The 15,487-nt window shown below is 49.3% G+C and overlaps 4 protein-coding genes across 4 annotated transcripts; 2 read left to right on the top strand and 2 right to left on the bottom strand.

Moving 5' to 3' along the window:
- Positions 1-4,267: 4,267 nt before the first annotated feature.
- On the top strand, positions 4,268-8,635 carry TGAM01_v210023 (1,4-alpha-glucan branching enzyme; the record flags this gene model as incomplete). The annotated part of the gene is made up of 9 exons (XM_024550701.1): positions 4,268-4,313; positions 4,372-4,496; positions 4,590-4,689; positions 4,748-4,860; positions 4,922-5,613; positions 5,673-6,008; positions 6,065-6,695; positions 7,397-7,485; positions 7,567-8,635. The coding sequence occupies 9 exons, from the start codon at positions 4,268-4,270 to the stop codon at positions 8,633-8,635; spliced, it is 3,201 nt and encodes a 1,066-aa protein (XP_024404549.1).
- Positions 8,636-8,848: 213 nt separating this feature from the next.
- Positions 8,849-10,168, bottom strand: TGAM01_v210024 (cytosolic iron-sulfur protein assembly protein 1; the record flags this gene model as incomplete). The annotated part of the gene is made up of 1 exon (XM_018808812.1): positions 8,849-10,168. The coding sequence occupies one exon, from the start codon at positions 10,166-10,168 to the stop codon at positions 8,849-8,851; it is 1,320 nt and encodes a 439-aa protein (XP_018658021.1).
- Positions 10,169-11,095: 927 nt separating this feature from the next.
- TGAM01_v210022 (hypothetical protein) lies at positions 11,096-12,022 on the top strand (the record flags this gene model as incomplete). The annotated part of the gene is made up of 1 exon (XM_024550700.1): positions 11,096-12,022. One exon carries the CDS (start codon positions 11,096-11,098, stop codon positions 12,020-12,022), a length of 927 nt encoding a protein of 308 aa, XP_024404548.1.
- A 426-nt stretch (positions 12,023-12,448) lies between these two features.
- TGAM01_v210021 (hypothetical protein) lies at positions 12,449-14,454 on the bottom strand (the record flags this gene model as incomplete). Its single annotated transcript, XM_024550699.1, has 4 exons — positions 12,449-13,089; positions 13,151-13,336; positions 13,398-14,227; positions 14,450-14,454. 4 exons carry the CDS (start codon positions 14,452-14,454, stop codon positions 12,449-12,451), a joined length of 1,662 nt encoding a protein of 553 aa, XP_024404547.1.
- Positions 14,455-15,487: the final 1,033 nt, after the last annotated feature.

Genomic DNA, 15,487 nt, shown 5'->3' with positions numbered 1-15,487 from the left:
TCTTACCAAAGAGACAGCCGCTCCCGATGCTGCCATGGCCGCGGCATCCGCGTACATGCGTGGCAACAACAGTCCAGCCCCATCATTATCATCAGCAGCCGCCGCCGCAGCCTTGCGAGCGCAGCCAGCGCCACTCACAAACGTTGCGGAAGCTCCGTCCAAAAGGGTCCAGCGACGGGCTTCCTCGCTGTCGTCCCCTATCGGTGGCCGCGATCGAGGAAAGACTTCCAAGCTGTCTAGAACGCCCAGCGTGAGCTCAATGACCGAGCGGACCTTTCGATCGCCATCGCCGGGTCGTGCGGCTCCTAATAAGAAGCAAGATGTACCACCTGTCCCTAGCATGCCCGCCTCTAAAAATATCACAACCCAATTAAAAACTCAAAATTTCCGAACTGCAAGCCAGAAATCCAAAGGTCATCCGCAAGGCGCTTGGTTTGGAGCCGCCGTAATTCAAAATGAGCAAATGCCAGAATCGATACCGAAATCGTCTCCTGATTTACCAGAATCTCGATCAGGAAGTGTTAGTTCCTCGATCAACTTTTCATATCCCCGGCGCATGCCATCATACGATTCAAACCTGCCGGCTGAACACGAACTCGTTTATGATCCGAATTCTAGAAGAATGGTTCCAAAGGCCGCGGCTATGACAGCAAGCCGTCAGGCTGAGGACGTTGTTCTAAAATCATCCGAGAAAGCTAAGGGAACAAAGCCAGTTAAAAAGGGTCAAGCAACACAAGAATGGGTGAATGAAATGAATATACCGCCGCCCAACCATATCCGAACGCAGTCTCCTTTGTTAGCATCTAATCAGTCAAATGACGCAGACTATTTTGAGAAGAGCAACCCGGATGACATTTCCGGTTCTAGCCGACTGATAACTGCAGCGGTTGAAAAGCCTTCACCAATGAGAGAAATTGGAAACAAGGCTTCCAATGATTTTCAACTTCAAAAAGATCTTCACAATGAACCACTTGAAATTCTGGCGTCGGCAAAGACGTCGGCGAGTGTATCGCCCAGCTTATCCAAATACGACAACTTCAAGGTTGAAGCTCCTTTTTCATATGCCGGATCTAGTTCAGAGACATCCGTACGTTCGGCACATTTTGCTTCATCGGCTGATCGTCTGGCTGTTGTTAAACACGAGCCTCCACCGCGCTCTCTATCGCCCAGAAAATCCGCCATGAAATCCTCTATTTCGAGTAGAGGAAGTTTGTCCCAGAATCCTAATGAAATTCTGGAGTACTCGGGGCTTGGCATTTCTCATCTTAGCGGAGAGGATGCCGCGGCAGGTCAGAAAAGGGGTGCCAGAGTAAGCTGGAACGATAACAGCACAGTCATGGCTATCGAACCGAGCAAATTTGAGGAAGCAGATACCACAGCAGCATCCAACAGTCACTCAAGACAGAAAGCATATAACGCTGTCGATGGACAAAGAACGACCACCGAATCTACACTGCAGGAGGATGAACTGATGTCTCCCCGGCCGGCTCTTCCATTATTTGGAAGCGTGCGCGACAAAAAGGGGAAGGAGCCCGAGGAGCGACAGCTTGTTCGCCCGCGGGAGCGATCGTTATCGCCTCAGTCAATGCCGCCATCCACTTCTCATGCATCATCTTTTGCGCCCAAGAATGAGAACATCCCATCGGTAGAGCCAGTCAAGGGGCTCAACTTCAACCGAGACCAGGGGCCAAGAAATGTAGCAAACATTTCAAAGTACCGAGAGCCATTACCATCTATTATGGCGTCTACCGAAAGTCTTGGGTATGAAGGCGAAGAAACGGACAGCTCGGATGACGAGCGTTTTGAAGACGTATTGACTGGCGCGGACGAATCAACGTCTCACCCCCCCTCCAGAGACTTATTACCAGATCCATCCTCGACCTCCTCAGGCAATGAAGCTTACAAGGCGAGCTCGGCAACCATCGGTGGATTGCCAGGCAATTTCAACGAAACGCCCTTTTCGCCACCGGAGATGCAATATGACGGTTTTGTACCAATGGCTCGATCAAACTCTCTCCCAGGTAGTTTCCCGCCTGAGGACAATATTCCCAAGTTCAGCTCGGACGACGCAAATGGCTCTGCCGCGCCAATGTTAACTCAGGCTTCAGGATCCAAGGTGGTCAAACTTACCCAATTGATTGGTGAAAACAAGATCGAGGAAGAGTCGGATAAAGATAGCATCTACAGTGACGCTTACGAAGACCAACCTGAGGCTGCAGAAGACGGTTTCATGTCAATTGACGCTGCATTGGCCAATCCGCTATTCTCTCAATCAGGCAATAACAAGTTGAACTTAAACGCGAATCACGAATCAAAACTGCCGAATGATGATGCCGATGCTGATGACTGGGAAAGAACCAAGGCATACTGGAAAAGCTTGTCGTCTGATGAGAGACGCCGATTAGAAATAGAAGCTCTCCAGGAAGCAGATGATGATATTCTCCACGGGGGTTTAGCAGCAAAAAGCTCCGCGGCCTTACCCAATGCCTCGGGTTATTCTCCTAAGGCGAAGCAAAAGAAGCAAATTCACCAATCTCAAGTTGAAGGCCCGTTACCAGCCGACTTGGCACCATCATCCAGAGCAACTCAAGACCACAATGATCCTTTGAGGCAGATAGATGCTCATACAGGGCGTCGTTCGCTTCAACCCCCCGAGGCTACGAAAACCAGTAATACAGCGACAGGGCGCGGCTTCAAAAAACTAGCAAAACTCAAGCGCTCCCTCAGCAGTGAGCCAAGACATGCGGACGATAGTCGAGGCTCCGTCGCCCGGCCCAGCTCCCTATATAGCCCCGTTATCTCAACAGGCTCTGGCCCGAAGCACGGATCAAGGAATCCTGAAACTCCTGTGGAACAACCAGCCACAAACCCAGCAATGAATGCGAGTATGAAGTCTTCTCTGAGACGACGAGGGTCCGATTCCAGCGAGAGCAGCTTCGTGCGCAGTAGATCAGCTAGCGATACGCGCCATGGATTCAGGGCATCAATGAGAAGCAACATGGCTGAGTCAAAGCTATCAATGGGCAGCACAAGAGCCGGAAAGAGGATGACTTTACGCTCATTATCACCCTCAGCATCGCATGCACAGCGCCATTCAGTCGCACCTACATCTTATTCTGAGACAGTGACCGTGCATCAAGGGAATCGTTCATTCCACCAAAGCGCAGCCGCACCACAAACCAACCGATCTTTTCCAAAACGGTATGAAGATTCAGCATATGAGGATCACTTGTCAGATTCTAGCGATGATGATCTAAACACCACTCCATTGACGAACCGTTCGCTGACGGGCGATGAATACGAGCCCGCTCATTCCAAATTGAAGAAACGTTCTTTTTCTCATTTGTACGCACGCAATAAAACTCCCGACCACAACCACAACCCCAACCCCAATGCAGGCATTGTGTCCAGTTCACAGAAATCCAACAAGCTCAAGCGGAGAGACGACCAGTATCACAATGAGGGAGAAACACACATGCCTCAAAGGCCGGTCTCTCAGCCAATTAGTGCTGCTGCAGCACAAGAAGCCTCGTCCCGCCGGCCAGGATTGATCTCATCGTTCATGCGCAAGAAGGATCACCGCGAGACGCATGAACTACACCACAATACGGAAGACGCACACAGCAGCGGCTGGCCACTGCAGAACAGGAGAGCCATGCCCAATGAACTCCCAATGACGTCACCGACTGAAGACGGGGGAAGAAGGTCCGCAGCTAGCGGCTCGATTGGCCTGACGTCAGATCCCCGCCAACAACACGAGCTTCGCGGGAGCTCAGATCCAGGCCAAGTAGAGCATAAGCGAAAGAAATTTAACAGCCTACGCAAAATGTTTAAAATTAATGACTAGATAGTTTTATATAGGACTTGTAATTTTCCAGAATACCCAATAAACTAAACTCAAATACGAAATCCAATTAATTCAAATACGAAATCCACATTTTCACATTTTCACAGCCCATCTTGATCCAGTTAGGCAGCCGCCGCTAAGACGCGCGAGCACTATACTTGCAGCTACCCAAACGTGAAGCTCGAAGCTTGAGATAACAAGTAACATGTCATTTGCCAACAATTAGCGCAGCTACATATTAATTTAATTGCGGTGCGACTCTAATCCATTCTTTTCTTTTTGCCTCAGCGCACCATATATATCATAATATCTCTCATAGTTTTCTGGATCGCCGAAGCTCTGTTTCTCTCAAGCATACATAGTGCGCGCCAGCTCTCCTTTCAGCTACCCCGCCTCCCACGTCCGAAGCATTTTTGCGCCATGGCAGCTCAACCAGAGCAGCAGAGCAATCCCCAGGATGGCACAGGTTCGAGACAATGAATTGCCAAAGAGTACTGCTATTTGATCTAACTAAGGGATAACAGGCGTCATCAAGCTGGACCCCTGGCTAGCCCCATTTAGCGAGGCGCTGAAGCGGCGATATTCTAAGGCGCAGCACTGGATTAAAGTTATAAACGACAATGAAGGTGGCTTTGAGAAGTTTTCCAAGGTACGGACGCTCATTAGTATATCCAGGGCTTTTCCCTTGAGCGAAAAAAGATAAAACTTCAAGAGACATGAATAACACATGGCGACTTTCTAGGGCACTGATATCTACGGCTTCAATGTGGACAGCAAGAACAACATCATCTACCGCGAGTGGGCGCCCAACGCCGAGCAGGCGTATCTCATCGGTGATTTCAGTAAGCCTCTATTATATGCGTGCAGTCTCGGCGATGCAATTGACACCAATTGGTATAGATGGCTGGAATATGACGTCCCATCCCATGAAGAAGAATGAGTATGGAGTCTTTGAGATCATTCTTCCCGCCAAGAACAACCAGAAGGCCATACCACACAATTCCAAGGTCAAGGTAGCTCACCAGATACATCTTCCCAAGCCAACTGTCTTTGCTAACCGTCTCAACTGATTAGATCTCCCTCGTTCTCAATGGAGGACATCGAATTGATCGCCTGCCAGCTTGGATCAAATATGTCACCCAAGATCTTTCTGTTTCGCCAGTCTATGATGCTCGATTTTGGAACCCGGAACCCGCAGCGAAATATTCGTTCAAGCATCCACGACCAAAGAAGCCGCAAAGCATTAGAGTGTATGAGGCCCACGTCGGAATTTCTTCTCCGGAGCAGCGTGTCACTACATACGACGAGTTCACCGACAACTTGCTTCCCAGAATCAAGGACCTTGGCTACAATGCTATCCAACTGATGGCTATTATGGAACATGCTTACTATGCTAGTTTCGGATACCAGGTCAACAGCTTCTTTGCTGCGAGCAGCCGGTATGGAACTCCTGAAGGTTTGAAAAGGCTTGTGGATACTGCTCATCAAATGGGAATTGTCGTGCTGCTGGACGTGGTTCATAGCCATGCGTCTAAGAATGTACTTGATGGACTCAATGAATTCGATGGAACCGACCACCAGTACTTTCACAGTGGAGGCAAAGGCAACCATGATCTTTGGGACAGCAGACTCTTCAACTACGGCCATCACGAGGTCATGCGATTCCTGCTGAGCAATCTCCGATTCTGGATGGACGAGTATCACTTTGATGGCTTCCGCTTCGATGGCGTTACCAGCATGCTCTATCTGCACCATGGAATTGGAACGTAGGTCAAATATCTATTCTTCTTATGAACTGGTAATGTTAGCTAACCGACCCAACCAGTGGGTTTTCTGGCGGATATCATGAGTACTTTGGGCCTGATGTCGACGAGGAGGCTGTTGTATACCTGATGGTTGCTAACGAGATGCTGCACTCGCTCTATCCCGAGTGTGTAACTGTCGCCGAGGATGTGTCGGGAATGCCGGCTCTGTGTCTTCCCCTTTCGCTCGGCGGCGTGGGTTTCGACTACCGACTGGCTATGGCCATCCCTGATATGTGGATCAAGATTCTCAAGGAGAAAACAGATGAGCAGTGGGATCTTGCCAACATCTGTTTCACTTTGACCAACCGACGTCATGGTGAGAAAACCATTGCCTATTGTGAGAGTCACGATCAAGCGTATGTTATACCCCTAATCGATGATGGGGCCGTCACTAACGTTTAGATACATTCAGGCTTGTTGGAGACAAAACTTTGATGATGCATCTATGCGATGCGCAATTATATGATAACATGACCACTCTCAAGCCGTTGACGCCCGTTATTGACCGTGGAATGGCGCTGCACAAGATGATTCGACTTCTTACGCACGCATTGGGTGGCGAGGGCTACCTCAACTTTGAAGGCAACGAGTTTGGTCATCCTGAGTGGCTTGATTTCCCTCGAGCTGGAAACAACAATTCATTTTGGTACGCCCGTCGACAGCTGAATCTTACGGAGGATAATCTGCTTCGATACAAGTTCCTCAACACATTTGACAAGTTGATGAACCACTGTGAAGAGCGTTATGGCTGGCTCCACGCGCCTCAGGCTTACATCTCCCTGAAGCACGAAGGCGACAAGGTCATTGTCTTTGAGAGAGCGGGACTTGTCTTCATTTTCAACTTCCACACCAGCCAGAGCTTCAGCGACTACCGCATCGGTGTTGAAGTGCCCGGTGAATACAAGATTGTCCTGAACAGTGACGCAGAGGAAGCGGGTGGCCACAACAGGCTCGATGAGAGCACTCGCTTCTTTACAACGCCCATGGAGTGGAATGGGCGGCAAAACTGGACCCACGTGTACATCCCATGCCGAACAGCTATTGTAAGTCTTTATTTTGCCAACCTCTTAGAGATCTCACGCTAACTCGAGATATTTAGGTTTTGGCTTTGGCTTAGTGATCTAAGGGTCTATATATTATGGCTAGTTAGCTGTGATATTTCCATTGTTTTTATAATGTACTTTTTTTTTAAAAAAAAAAAAAAAAAAAATGTTACGCTTTAAAGATACTGCTCATTATAGCGTAGGCCATGTGTATTATTATATCATTGCATGATGTAGGAGGGACTGATGCTAGCAGCTACTGGTGAACTAGAGTTGCACCGGAAAGAATTATTAACCACCCGATAGTAATAAAGCATTCAATATGATTCAGCTAAATCAAGATTCCGTCTGTCCGATTGCTATACCAATTGCCCCACACCCCAATTGCTCTGGGCCGATGTTAGGAGGTTCAAGCATTATATATGGAGACCTCCACGATGTCGTCGAGATAGCTCCTCGGCTCTAGTGGGGTAAGAGGGGCAGTTTACCGGATAGCAGCGTTGAAGTTTCCAACTTCAATTGCGCCTTTCCACCATTGGCACGTGCTATGGCTGTCTAATTTTACGGTTATATCTCCATATCTTGTTACTCATATCAAGCCTCGATTAGCAATGCTGGGCCGTCCTCATCTAGCTCCATGCGCTCTACCACGGGCCGGGCGCGTCGTTGGACGGCTGTTTTCTAATCCTCTATCGCAACAGACTATCCGGCGCCGGTCTGGCCCGTATGGCTACACTCAGGCCAAGGCTCTTGTCTTTTCTCAGAATGGAGAGCCATCCGACGTATTGAAGTGAGTGCCTATCACCTTATCACCCAATTGGAAGTCTTGCATTAGACTCAATCAATCGATTGGCTAACAATGCCAACGTAGACTTCACACGCACTCCATCTCTCCCTCGCTCTCGTCTAAAGCTGTCCTGCTGCGGGCTCTTGCGGCCCCCATCAACCCTGCCGATATAAACACCGTCCAGGGCACGTACGGCTCCCAGCCCAGCTTCACCTCCCTCATCGGAACCTCTACCCCGTCCGCGATCCCCGGAAATGAGGGCGTCTTCGAAGTTCTCGCCACGGGCGATCCGTCTTCCCCAGTTCACAAGGGAGATTGGGTGATACCGGCCGTTGCGCAGTTTGGCACGTGGAGGACCCATGCCGTGGCAGACGTAGACCAGATGATCAAAATCAATAAACAAGGGCTGAAGGCGACTCAAGCGGCGACCATCTCCATCAACCCCGGCACGGCCTATCGCATTCTGAGAACATATGGCCCCAACGCTGGTATCAGCAAGGGCCTTGGCATGCGGCCGCTCGAGGTGGGCAGCGGCGAGTGGTTTATTCAAAATGGGGCGAATTCCGGAGTGGGCAGAGCGGCCATACAGTTTGGCAAGCTCTGGGGCCTCAGGAGCATCAACGTCATTCGCGAACGAAGCTCCCCTGAGGCGACGGAGGAGTTGAAAAAAGAACTCACGGGTCTTGGTGCCGACATTGTTGTGACGGAGGCACAGTTCCTTTCTCGGGAGTGGAAAGATCAGCTGGCGGAAATCACAAACAAGGGCCGCGAGCAGATTGGACTGGGCCTGAATTGCGTCGGCGGCAAATCCGCCACGGCGCTCGCTCGTTCGCTCGGTGAGGGCGCCACGATGGTGTCGTATGGAGGCATGGCTAGGCAGCCGGTTGCTCTGCCTGTTGGGTTGCTCATCTTCAAAGATATCCGCTTTGTTGGCTTCTGGCTTTCGCGATGGAACCAGCAGGATCCTACCGGGCGTAGGCACATGACTGATTATATCGTAGATAGTATCCGCGAGGGTAAGTTCCAAGACGTTCCTCTGGATGAAGTGGCGTGGAACTGGGAAACGGAGGCTTCTACCCTAACAGAGGAGGTTCAAAAAGGCCTTCAGGGCTTCAGAAAGGGTAAAGGCATATTTGTGTTTGGGGATACATGAATTGATATCTAGAAACGACAAACGTAAATGAAAAGGACTACAGCACATGTGCGTAAATGGATTTTGATGTAAAAATATAGGCTAATGGGATGGAATGGAATTTACTGTATTCAATGGAATGATCAAATAATATTTGAGGTTAGACAGGGCAGCTTTTTAGCTTAATCGCTTCTATTTATATTACAATATATATACATGAAACGCCTATTCTTGCTATGAAGATCCAACATCAACCCGCCATGTTTGAACGAGTCCATCGTCGCCTGTTGTAACCAGCATTTCCTCTTCCCCCTTCCTTGTTGAGCCCGCATCATAACGCCTACACCAGGTGATGTGGTTGATCTCGTATGGTCCATGAGCACTGGGCACTGTGGTCAGTAGCTGCCATTGTGGCCCGCCAGCAGCAGAGCTGTTGTGATTCAAGCTCGCGTTCCTATCCGAGGTGTTGGCCTCGGAGACTGCCGGGGGGTTCGATGGAACAGCAGCTTCTTCCTCTTTGTATAAAGCAATCACACCATCACTCCCCGTGCTTGCAATGAGGCCAGATTCAGCGCTCCATGTGACTGAGTATACATCCTTGTCGTGCACCTTGGGGAGCACAGCCGTGCAGTTCCACTGCTCTCTAAAAGACCGTCGCATTGTGCTTGGAATACCGCCCAGGCCCTGAGCCATCGCTGAGGCCTCCCCATCAGCGTTGTCTTGCCCTTGCTCAAGCGTCCACACACGTATTGTCCCATCAGCCGAGAATGTCAAGAGTCTAGGGAATCGATTATCTCTCGGCTTCGGTTCCCATTCCACACCCCAGACGGTGCCTTCATGTCCTTGGAGAACAGCCACGCAAACCCATTCTCCGTCCGAATCCTCGCGCCAGATTCGACCTGTGTTATCGTAGCTGGCGCTGGCAAGAACATCGACGCTGTAGTATCGCTGCCCAACGCTGTTGCGCCCAGGCACATCAGGACACCAGGCCACAGCTTTGACGTCTCCCTCGTGCTCGTTGAGGACGGCAATCGTCTCCCAGTCGTCTTCCGATTCGGAGCTAGCAATGTCCTCCCATATCCAGATGGACTTGTCGCGCGAGCAGGTCGCAAGGTAGTTGCCCGGCGGATTAAACGCGCAGCATTTGACTTCGGAATCATGGCCCTCTAGCACAAGGTTATAGTCCCATTCGCCAGACTTGGCAGCCTCGTCACCCGCCGGCCCTCTTGACATGTCCTGGCCCAGACTATCGCCGTCGTCCTGGTCGCTGCCCTTGTTCCAGCGCCAGACGCCGGCGGAAGAATCGAAGCTGCCTGAGATGAGGCACAGCTCATGCGGCGGCAGCGTAGGTTTCCAGGCGACGCTTCGGATGGATCGCGCGTGTCCTTCGGTCAAGGCGCTGTGGAAAGAAAGAGTCGATAGAGAGAAGACAGTAACATTCTTGCCGTGGGCGGTTGCGATTAGAGGGAGGCTCGGATGCGGTATCGATACCCAGGCTCGTTCATGGAGATCAGGCTTGAGCGACTGCAGCTGGACAATGTGTGTAGAGGCCATGGCCGGGCCTATCGGGGCAGGAATATCCTGGGCTGCTCAAAGTGGGTGGGAAAACAGCTCGCAAAGCAATCCGATTTCAAAAAGTACACATTGGAGAAGACGTATAAGTAAGCACAAAAAGGTGGGATGCAATGCCCCGCGGCGATTGCGAAACCCCCACCACCTGCAGCATCATCCAATGAGGGCCAGATGATGTGTAGCTTGTGAGCTTAAAAGCCTACATTAAATATCCAGATTCTGCAAAACCCCTTGTAAGCGTAAATACAACCGAATACAGGTGCCTACATGTAGTGCAAGTGTTAGCATCTTCAAGTGTATTGGTTGGGACCTCGGTTTTGTTTGGACAGCTGAGATTCTCTAGGTATTTAGGCATGCAAGTAAAGCTTGGCAAGCCCCGTTGCCCCCGATCATTTATTAGTCGCTCCTGCCTAGCACAACGACCCTCTTCGCAGTGGGCACTATCTGAATTCGTCAATGGCCGAGATAAGTGTCGTACAACAGATATATAGATATATAGAGTGAGCAACGGGACAACTTACAACATCTTCATAAATAGCATTCATCTATAGCGAGACCATAGCTCTAGCTATCCCAACCCTCAAAATAGCGAGCCTCATAGCTCTCCCACTCGAATTATCCCTTCATATAATCAGCTTCCTCGATTTTAGCGACAAAGTCCATCTGAGTGCAACATGCAGGTCATACAGAACTCAATTGATACCCGAAATTTTCGATAGAATACAATTCACCAGCGATGAGGCATCAGCAGCATTTGCATTGGCCGCCGTCGAGGCTTACGGCCAGTACACGAAAACAATCGAATTCACATGTCAATGCGACCATGAAGATAACCCACCGCCAACGGGGCCATCTCTGCCGCCAGCAGCTTGCAAGGTCTTGAAAGGCCTCTTGACGCCAAACTTGCACATGGTCAAACTCGGGTTTAAATTCAACCTCGATGATGAGGACCTCGACCCCTTTGATATCTATGATGCTCCAGAAACCGCCGACCAGGTTTCCATGTCAGAAATGTACGAGAAGTGGCGAGCGCTGATGAATGAGACCTGGGAGGCGCTTGTGGGTAATGCCCTTGTAAGGGAGCTTATACTCGACGAGCTGCCCACAAAATGGACCTCTACATATTATACCGATGCCTTTCACCGTTTTCTTAACCAACTCGAGTCGGCGACGATTCACATATCTGGCATACCATATACAGAGTGGCGGATTAATATCACGGATGAACATGAAGAGTTTCTCAACTGGTTAGGTGCTGGGTTTTTCCGCCATATGGACGGACTCAAACATTTACATCTCCGGGCGACAGATCCGCTCGGCCTCGCCAATGAATGTCGGCCTTACAAAGAGCTTCCTTTGAGTCCTGAAAACCTCCCTGCTTTACAACCTCTCACGCTGGAAGAATGTTTTGTCAGCCCAGAGTTGATTCCGTTCATAAAACGCCACGCTCAGGTCCTCAAATCTCTCCGCCTAAACGAATGCTTCTGCGGGGAAAACTTATCTTGGGCAGAGTTCTTCGATCAAGTACACGAAGCGATGCCCTCACTTACCGAACTGATATATAGACACAAGGCACCATTTACAAGAGAAGAAGAAGAAGACATGTGGTGGGCTGAGGAGCCAGCTCTTCTGCGTGTCCGTCAGAGGCTGGAAGCAGATCCAACACTGAATCTGTTTCGGCGGGGATATTTAGACGCAGATACAGGAGTGCTCTTCTTTGATGATCTCGGTGACGCTCTGAAGCTGTTTGATCTAGGTGATGATCAGAGGGCATACGTTCGTCTCATGGGACTAGTCAATAGAAACAGAGCAGAGGCAAAGGTTGACTATAGATAGCTGCAATGTTCACCCTACAACTTCAACAGATGAGACCAGCTGTCTCCTCCCTTGCGTGTCATCGTCGAAATGTCGCCTGTGATTGGTCATCCGCATTCCTTACCGTCAGCATCGTCATGCCGTCATTGAACATGTAATACCTGATACTTAACAATATGCCTGGCGCGTAAAGCTTGCAATGAGAACAAGGCATAGGCGTCTAGTACCATTTTAATTCAATTTGCAACTTACTCGAATACCTACACTGATAGTATAATAAAAATCTGAATGTCACAATCCAGTCATTCGATGAACAAGCAATACAATTGCTCATAATCCACACAGAGGTCATTAGGCTATTTGCACACTGAGCAAAAGTGTGGTATTCATATCTCATTCAACAAACTGCTAAGACAAATTACGCCACCCACACAGCCGACCGGAGCCCTAAGTTTTTGCTTGCGGTGGAGGTAGGGGATCTGCGTGGGTGGCCACCGAATTGGAGTTGTGTCTGGGCGGTGCGTCTGTATAACCATCTCCGTCTTCATTATCGTCTTCATATCCGTCGCCAGGGTGGGTGGAGCGGCTCTGTTCATTAGTCATGGCGGGTGAAATGTCAGTTGGCCGCGTAGCCTGAGGTTGATCCGGGATATGGTCGTTTGTATGGCCGTTTTTTGCGGATGCCTTGTTGTTTTTCTTCCCCTTTCTGCTTTTTGCTTTTGCCTTTTCTAATAATCGTTTTCGGTCTGCTTCTTCCTGGCGATGTCGACGATCCTTGATTTCGTAATCTCGAATGAGAGTGCGGGGAGGTTCGCCAAAGATGCGCTCGTACTCGCAGAACTCACAAATCCAAATCTCGGCCGAATCTAATAAGCTATGATAGTAGTTTTCCGTAGCAATTTGGCGTCGGTGGCGTGCAGCTATGACCAGTTCCCTCTCTACATGGCCGCGAGACTTTCGAGTAGAGCCAGCAGGGTGCTTACTGACTTGCTTCGATGGGCTACCCTGTGGTACACTGGGACTCGGGTGAGGTGCAGTTGGTAAGTTTTGGGACGACTGAGTTGATACACTTTGGCCTGTGGAGCGGCCTACGGAACGATTAGCGCTGCATCCGTAGGGGGAAAAAAGGCATCTAGATCTAAAACCTACCTGGCCACTGTATAGCTCCGGGTGTTTGTGGCTCACAAGTGAATGTGAACTGAGTAGAAGCAGGCATTGCCCTGTCAGCAGTCGTATGCGGCTGCAACAGACTTCCATTCTCTTGTCCTTGCAAAGGTTCTTTCTCAGCAGTTGCAATCGCATTCGATATAATACCGCCTCCAGTTTGGCCTGCATCTAAGGATATCAGCATACACCATACATTTGTGTACAACTAGATTCAATGAACAGAGCGTACCAGCCGGTGTCCACTGGGATGAAGTAGCCTTTGAACGGCTGGACCAAACATTGCTTCCATCTGGCAAAGCTCGCAGGGGACTGCGTCCATTATTAGATCGCCCAAGTCTCCCTCTGCCGGATCCAGATAGTCCTTGACTACTTGAAACATGCGAATTGTTTGCCGGGGACGCAGCTGGGGCCAGTGATGCTCTACTACTGGATACTTCAGCCACCGGTGACCGAGCTCGCATAGAATTCGATATCGATGACGCACTGGTATCGCCGCCCAAAGAAAAACTGTTGTTTGCTAAAGAGATATCTCCGGTAGTGGGGATTTTCCGCTTCTTCTTGTTGTTGGTGTTTTCAAATGACTCGTAGCCGTCCGCCGAAGAAGCAGCAGAAGGTATCACTTGTAACTCCATCGTCTGGCGAAGAGGGTCCAACGCCGCAGAGGCTTGTATTACCACACTCTGAATTTTCGGCGACGATCCCATCATAAGGGTTTCTCGCAATTCTTCCTTGAATACAGCTGCCATAACAGCCCCATTCCGTCGCAACGTAGAATTCCTTCTAGAATCATCACGATGGTGTTGGAGAGTGGGGCTAATCGATGCCAAAGCGGGTATCCCGTTGTCGTTCCTCGTAGTATAGGATGGATAGTAGAATAGAGGTATATGGTCGTGGATATTAGAGGGATATTTGATCGAGTTGGCTACCTCTGGCGATAACCTTTCCCGAAGTCGGCGTTTCGGCAGGGGCCGAATCGGCCGATCGGGAAATAACAACGACACGGCATCAGGAGACATTATAATTCGTTGTTCTAGTCGAACGAGATTGTTAGCCTCAGAACTGTCAGCAGTGTAATGAGAACGGGGAATATGTAGTGGGGTAAAAGGGTAAATGCCCAGTTTGAGTGTTATCGCAGCTGCGGGAAAAAGGCATGGTGAAGCATTGTGATATCATATAGCGGGGCGCAAAAAGAAATCAAGATATAGAAAAATTAGGTTCGAGGACAGTCTACTCGTCCATAGTTGTCTGAAATGTCAGGATAATCGAGAAAAGCCCACCTACCACATATCGTACAAAAAGAAAATCGTTCAGCTTTAGAATAGTGACAAACGGTCGCGAGAACACTAAGTTGTTGTAGATAAAAGAAGGTAAACCGTAGCCGCTATTCAAGCGAAAGAAGAAGAGGGCCGGCCAGCTTCGATGGCTGCTACAGCCTTGAACTTGTGGCCAAAGGCACTGAACGTCGAGATTCGTAATTCGGCGACTTCAACCGGGCGGGCGAATGTCCCCTTCAAAAAGAAAGTCTGGGCGATACGGTCGCAATATGTCGCACAAGAGATTCAACCAGCAAACACAGTCCGATGTTAAAAACCCTCGCCCAAATACCAGATCATTCGTGCGTTCGGAAGATGAGAACTGTGGATTTCTCAAAACATCAGTTGCGGCAAATCTGCCAGCATAGGCGCAAACGGAAAGGGTTTTCGTGTTGGCAGGGGGCGGGCCCTGGCGTTTGATGGTTCGATTTCCAGAGGAGTTGAAATGACCAATATTTTCTGAGCGATCGAGTTCGTGAAGAAGCAAGTGTACCAACGGGCGCAACAGCACTGAGTGTAGGTAGTCGTAATTAATGAATCGTTGGTTGTCTTGTGGATTAAGAGATGTATGGGAACCTAGACAGGACAGACAGCCACCCCACAGTTTGGTAAGCAGGGAGTTGTATTGGTTGCCATACTCCGCACATAGGCATCATACCAGTAGCAACTGTCAAGCAATATATTTTCCACATACAATTGGAAATAGACTAGAGGGGGTTTCATGTTGCTAGGCTATGAATAATAGAATGAAATTGTTCGTCATTATACATATATATTTAACTATGTTCTTATAAAAATCTTCATTTAATTAAGTTTGAATCAGTTTAATAATTATCAACAACATTACTATACTACTAATATGTTGCTATTTTATCAATATCCAGTATACAGCATCTGATAAGAGCAGTTTTACACTGTATAGGTAGCGGGGAAAATACTTATGTAATGATGCAATGCTTTGAATCAGCTCCGCCTGCCCTGTGCTAGGTTAAATGCTCCCTTGTTT

This window comes from Trichoderma gamsii (assembly GCF_001481775.2).
Source record: "Trichoderma gamsii strain T6085 chromosome Unknown Scaffold_55.2, whole genome shotgun sequence".
Lineage (NCBI taxonomy): Eukaryota > Fungi > Ascomycota > Sordariomycetes > Hypocreales > Hypocreaceae > Trichoderma > Trichoderma gamsii.
Note: the sequence above shows the minus strand (reverse complement) of the source record. Positions and strands in the feature narration are given on the sequence as shown.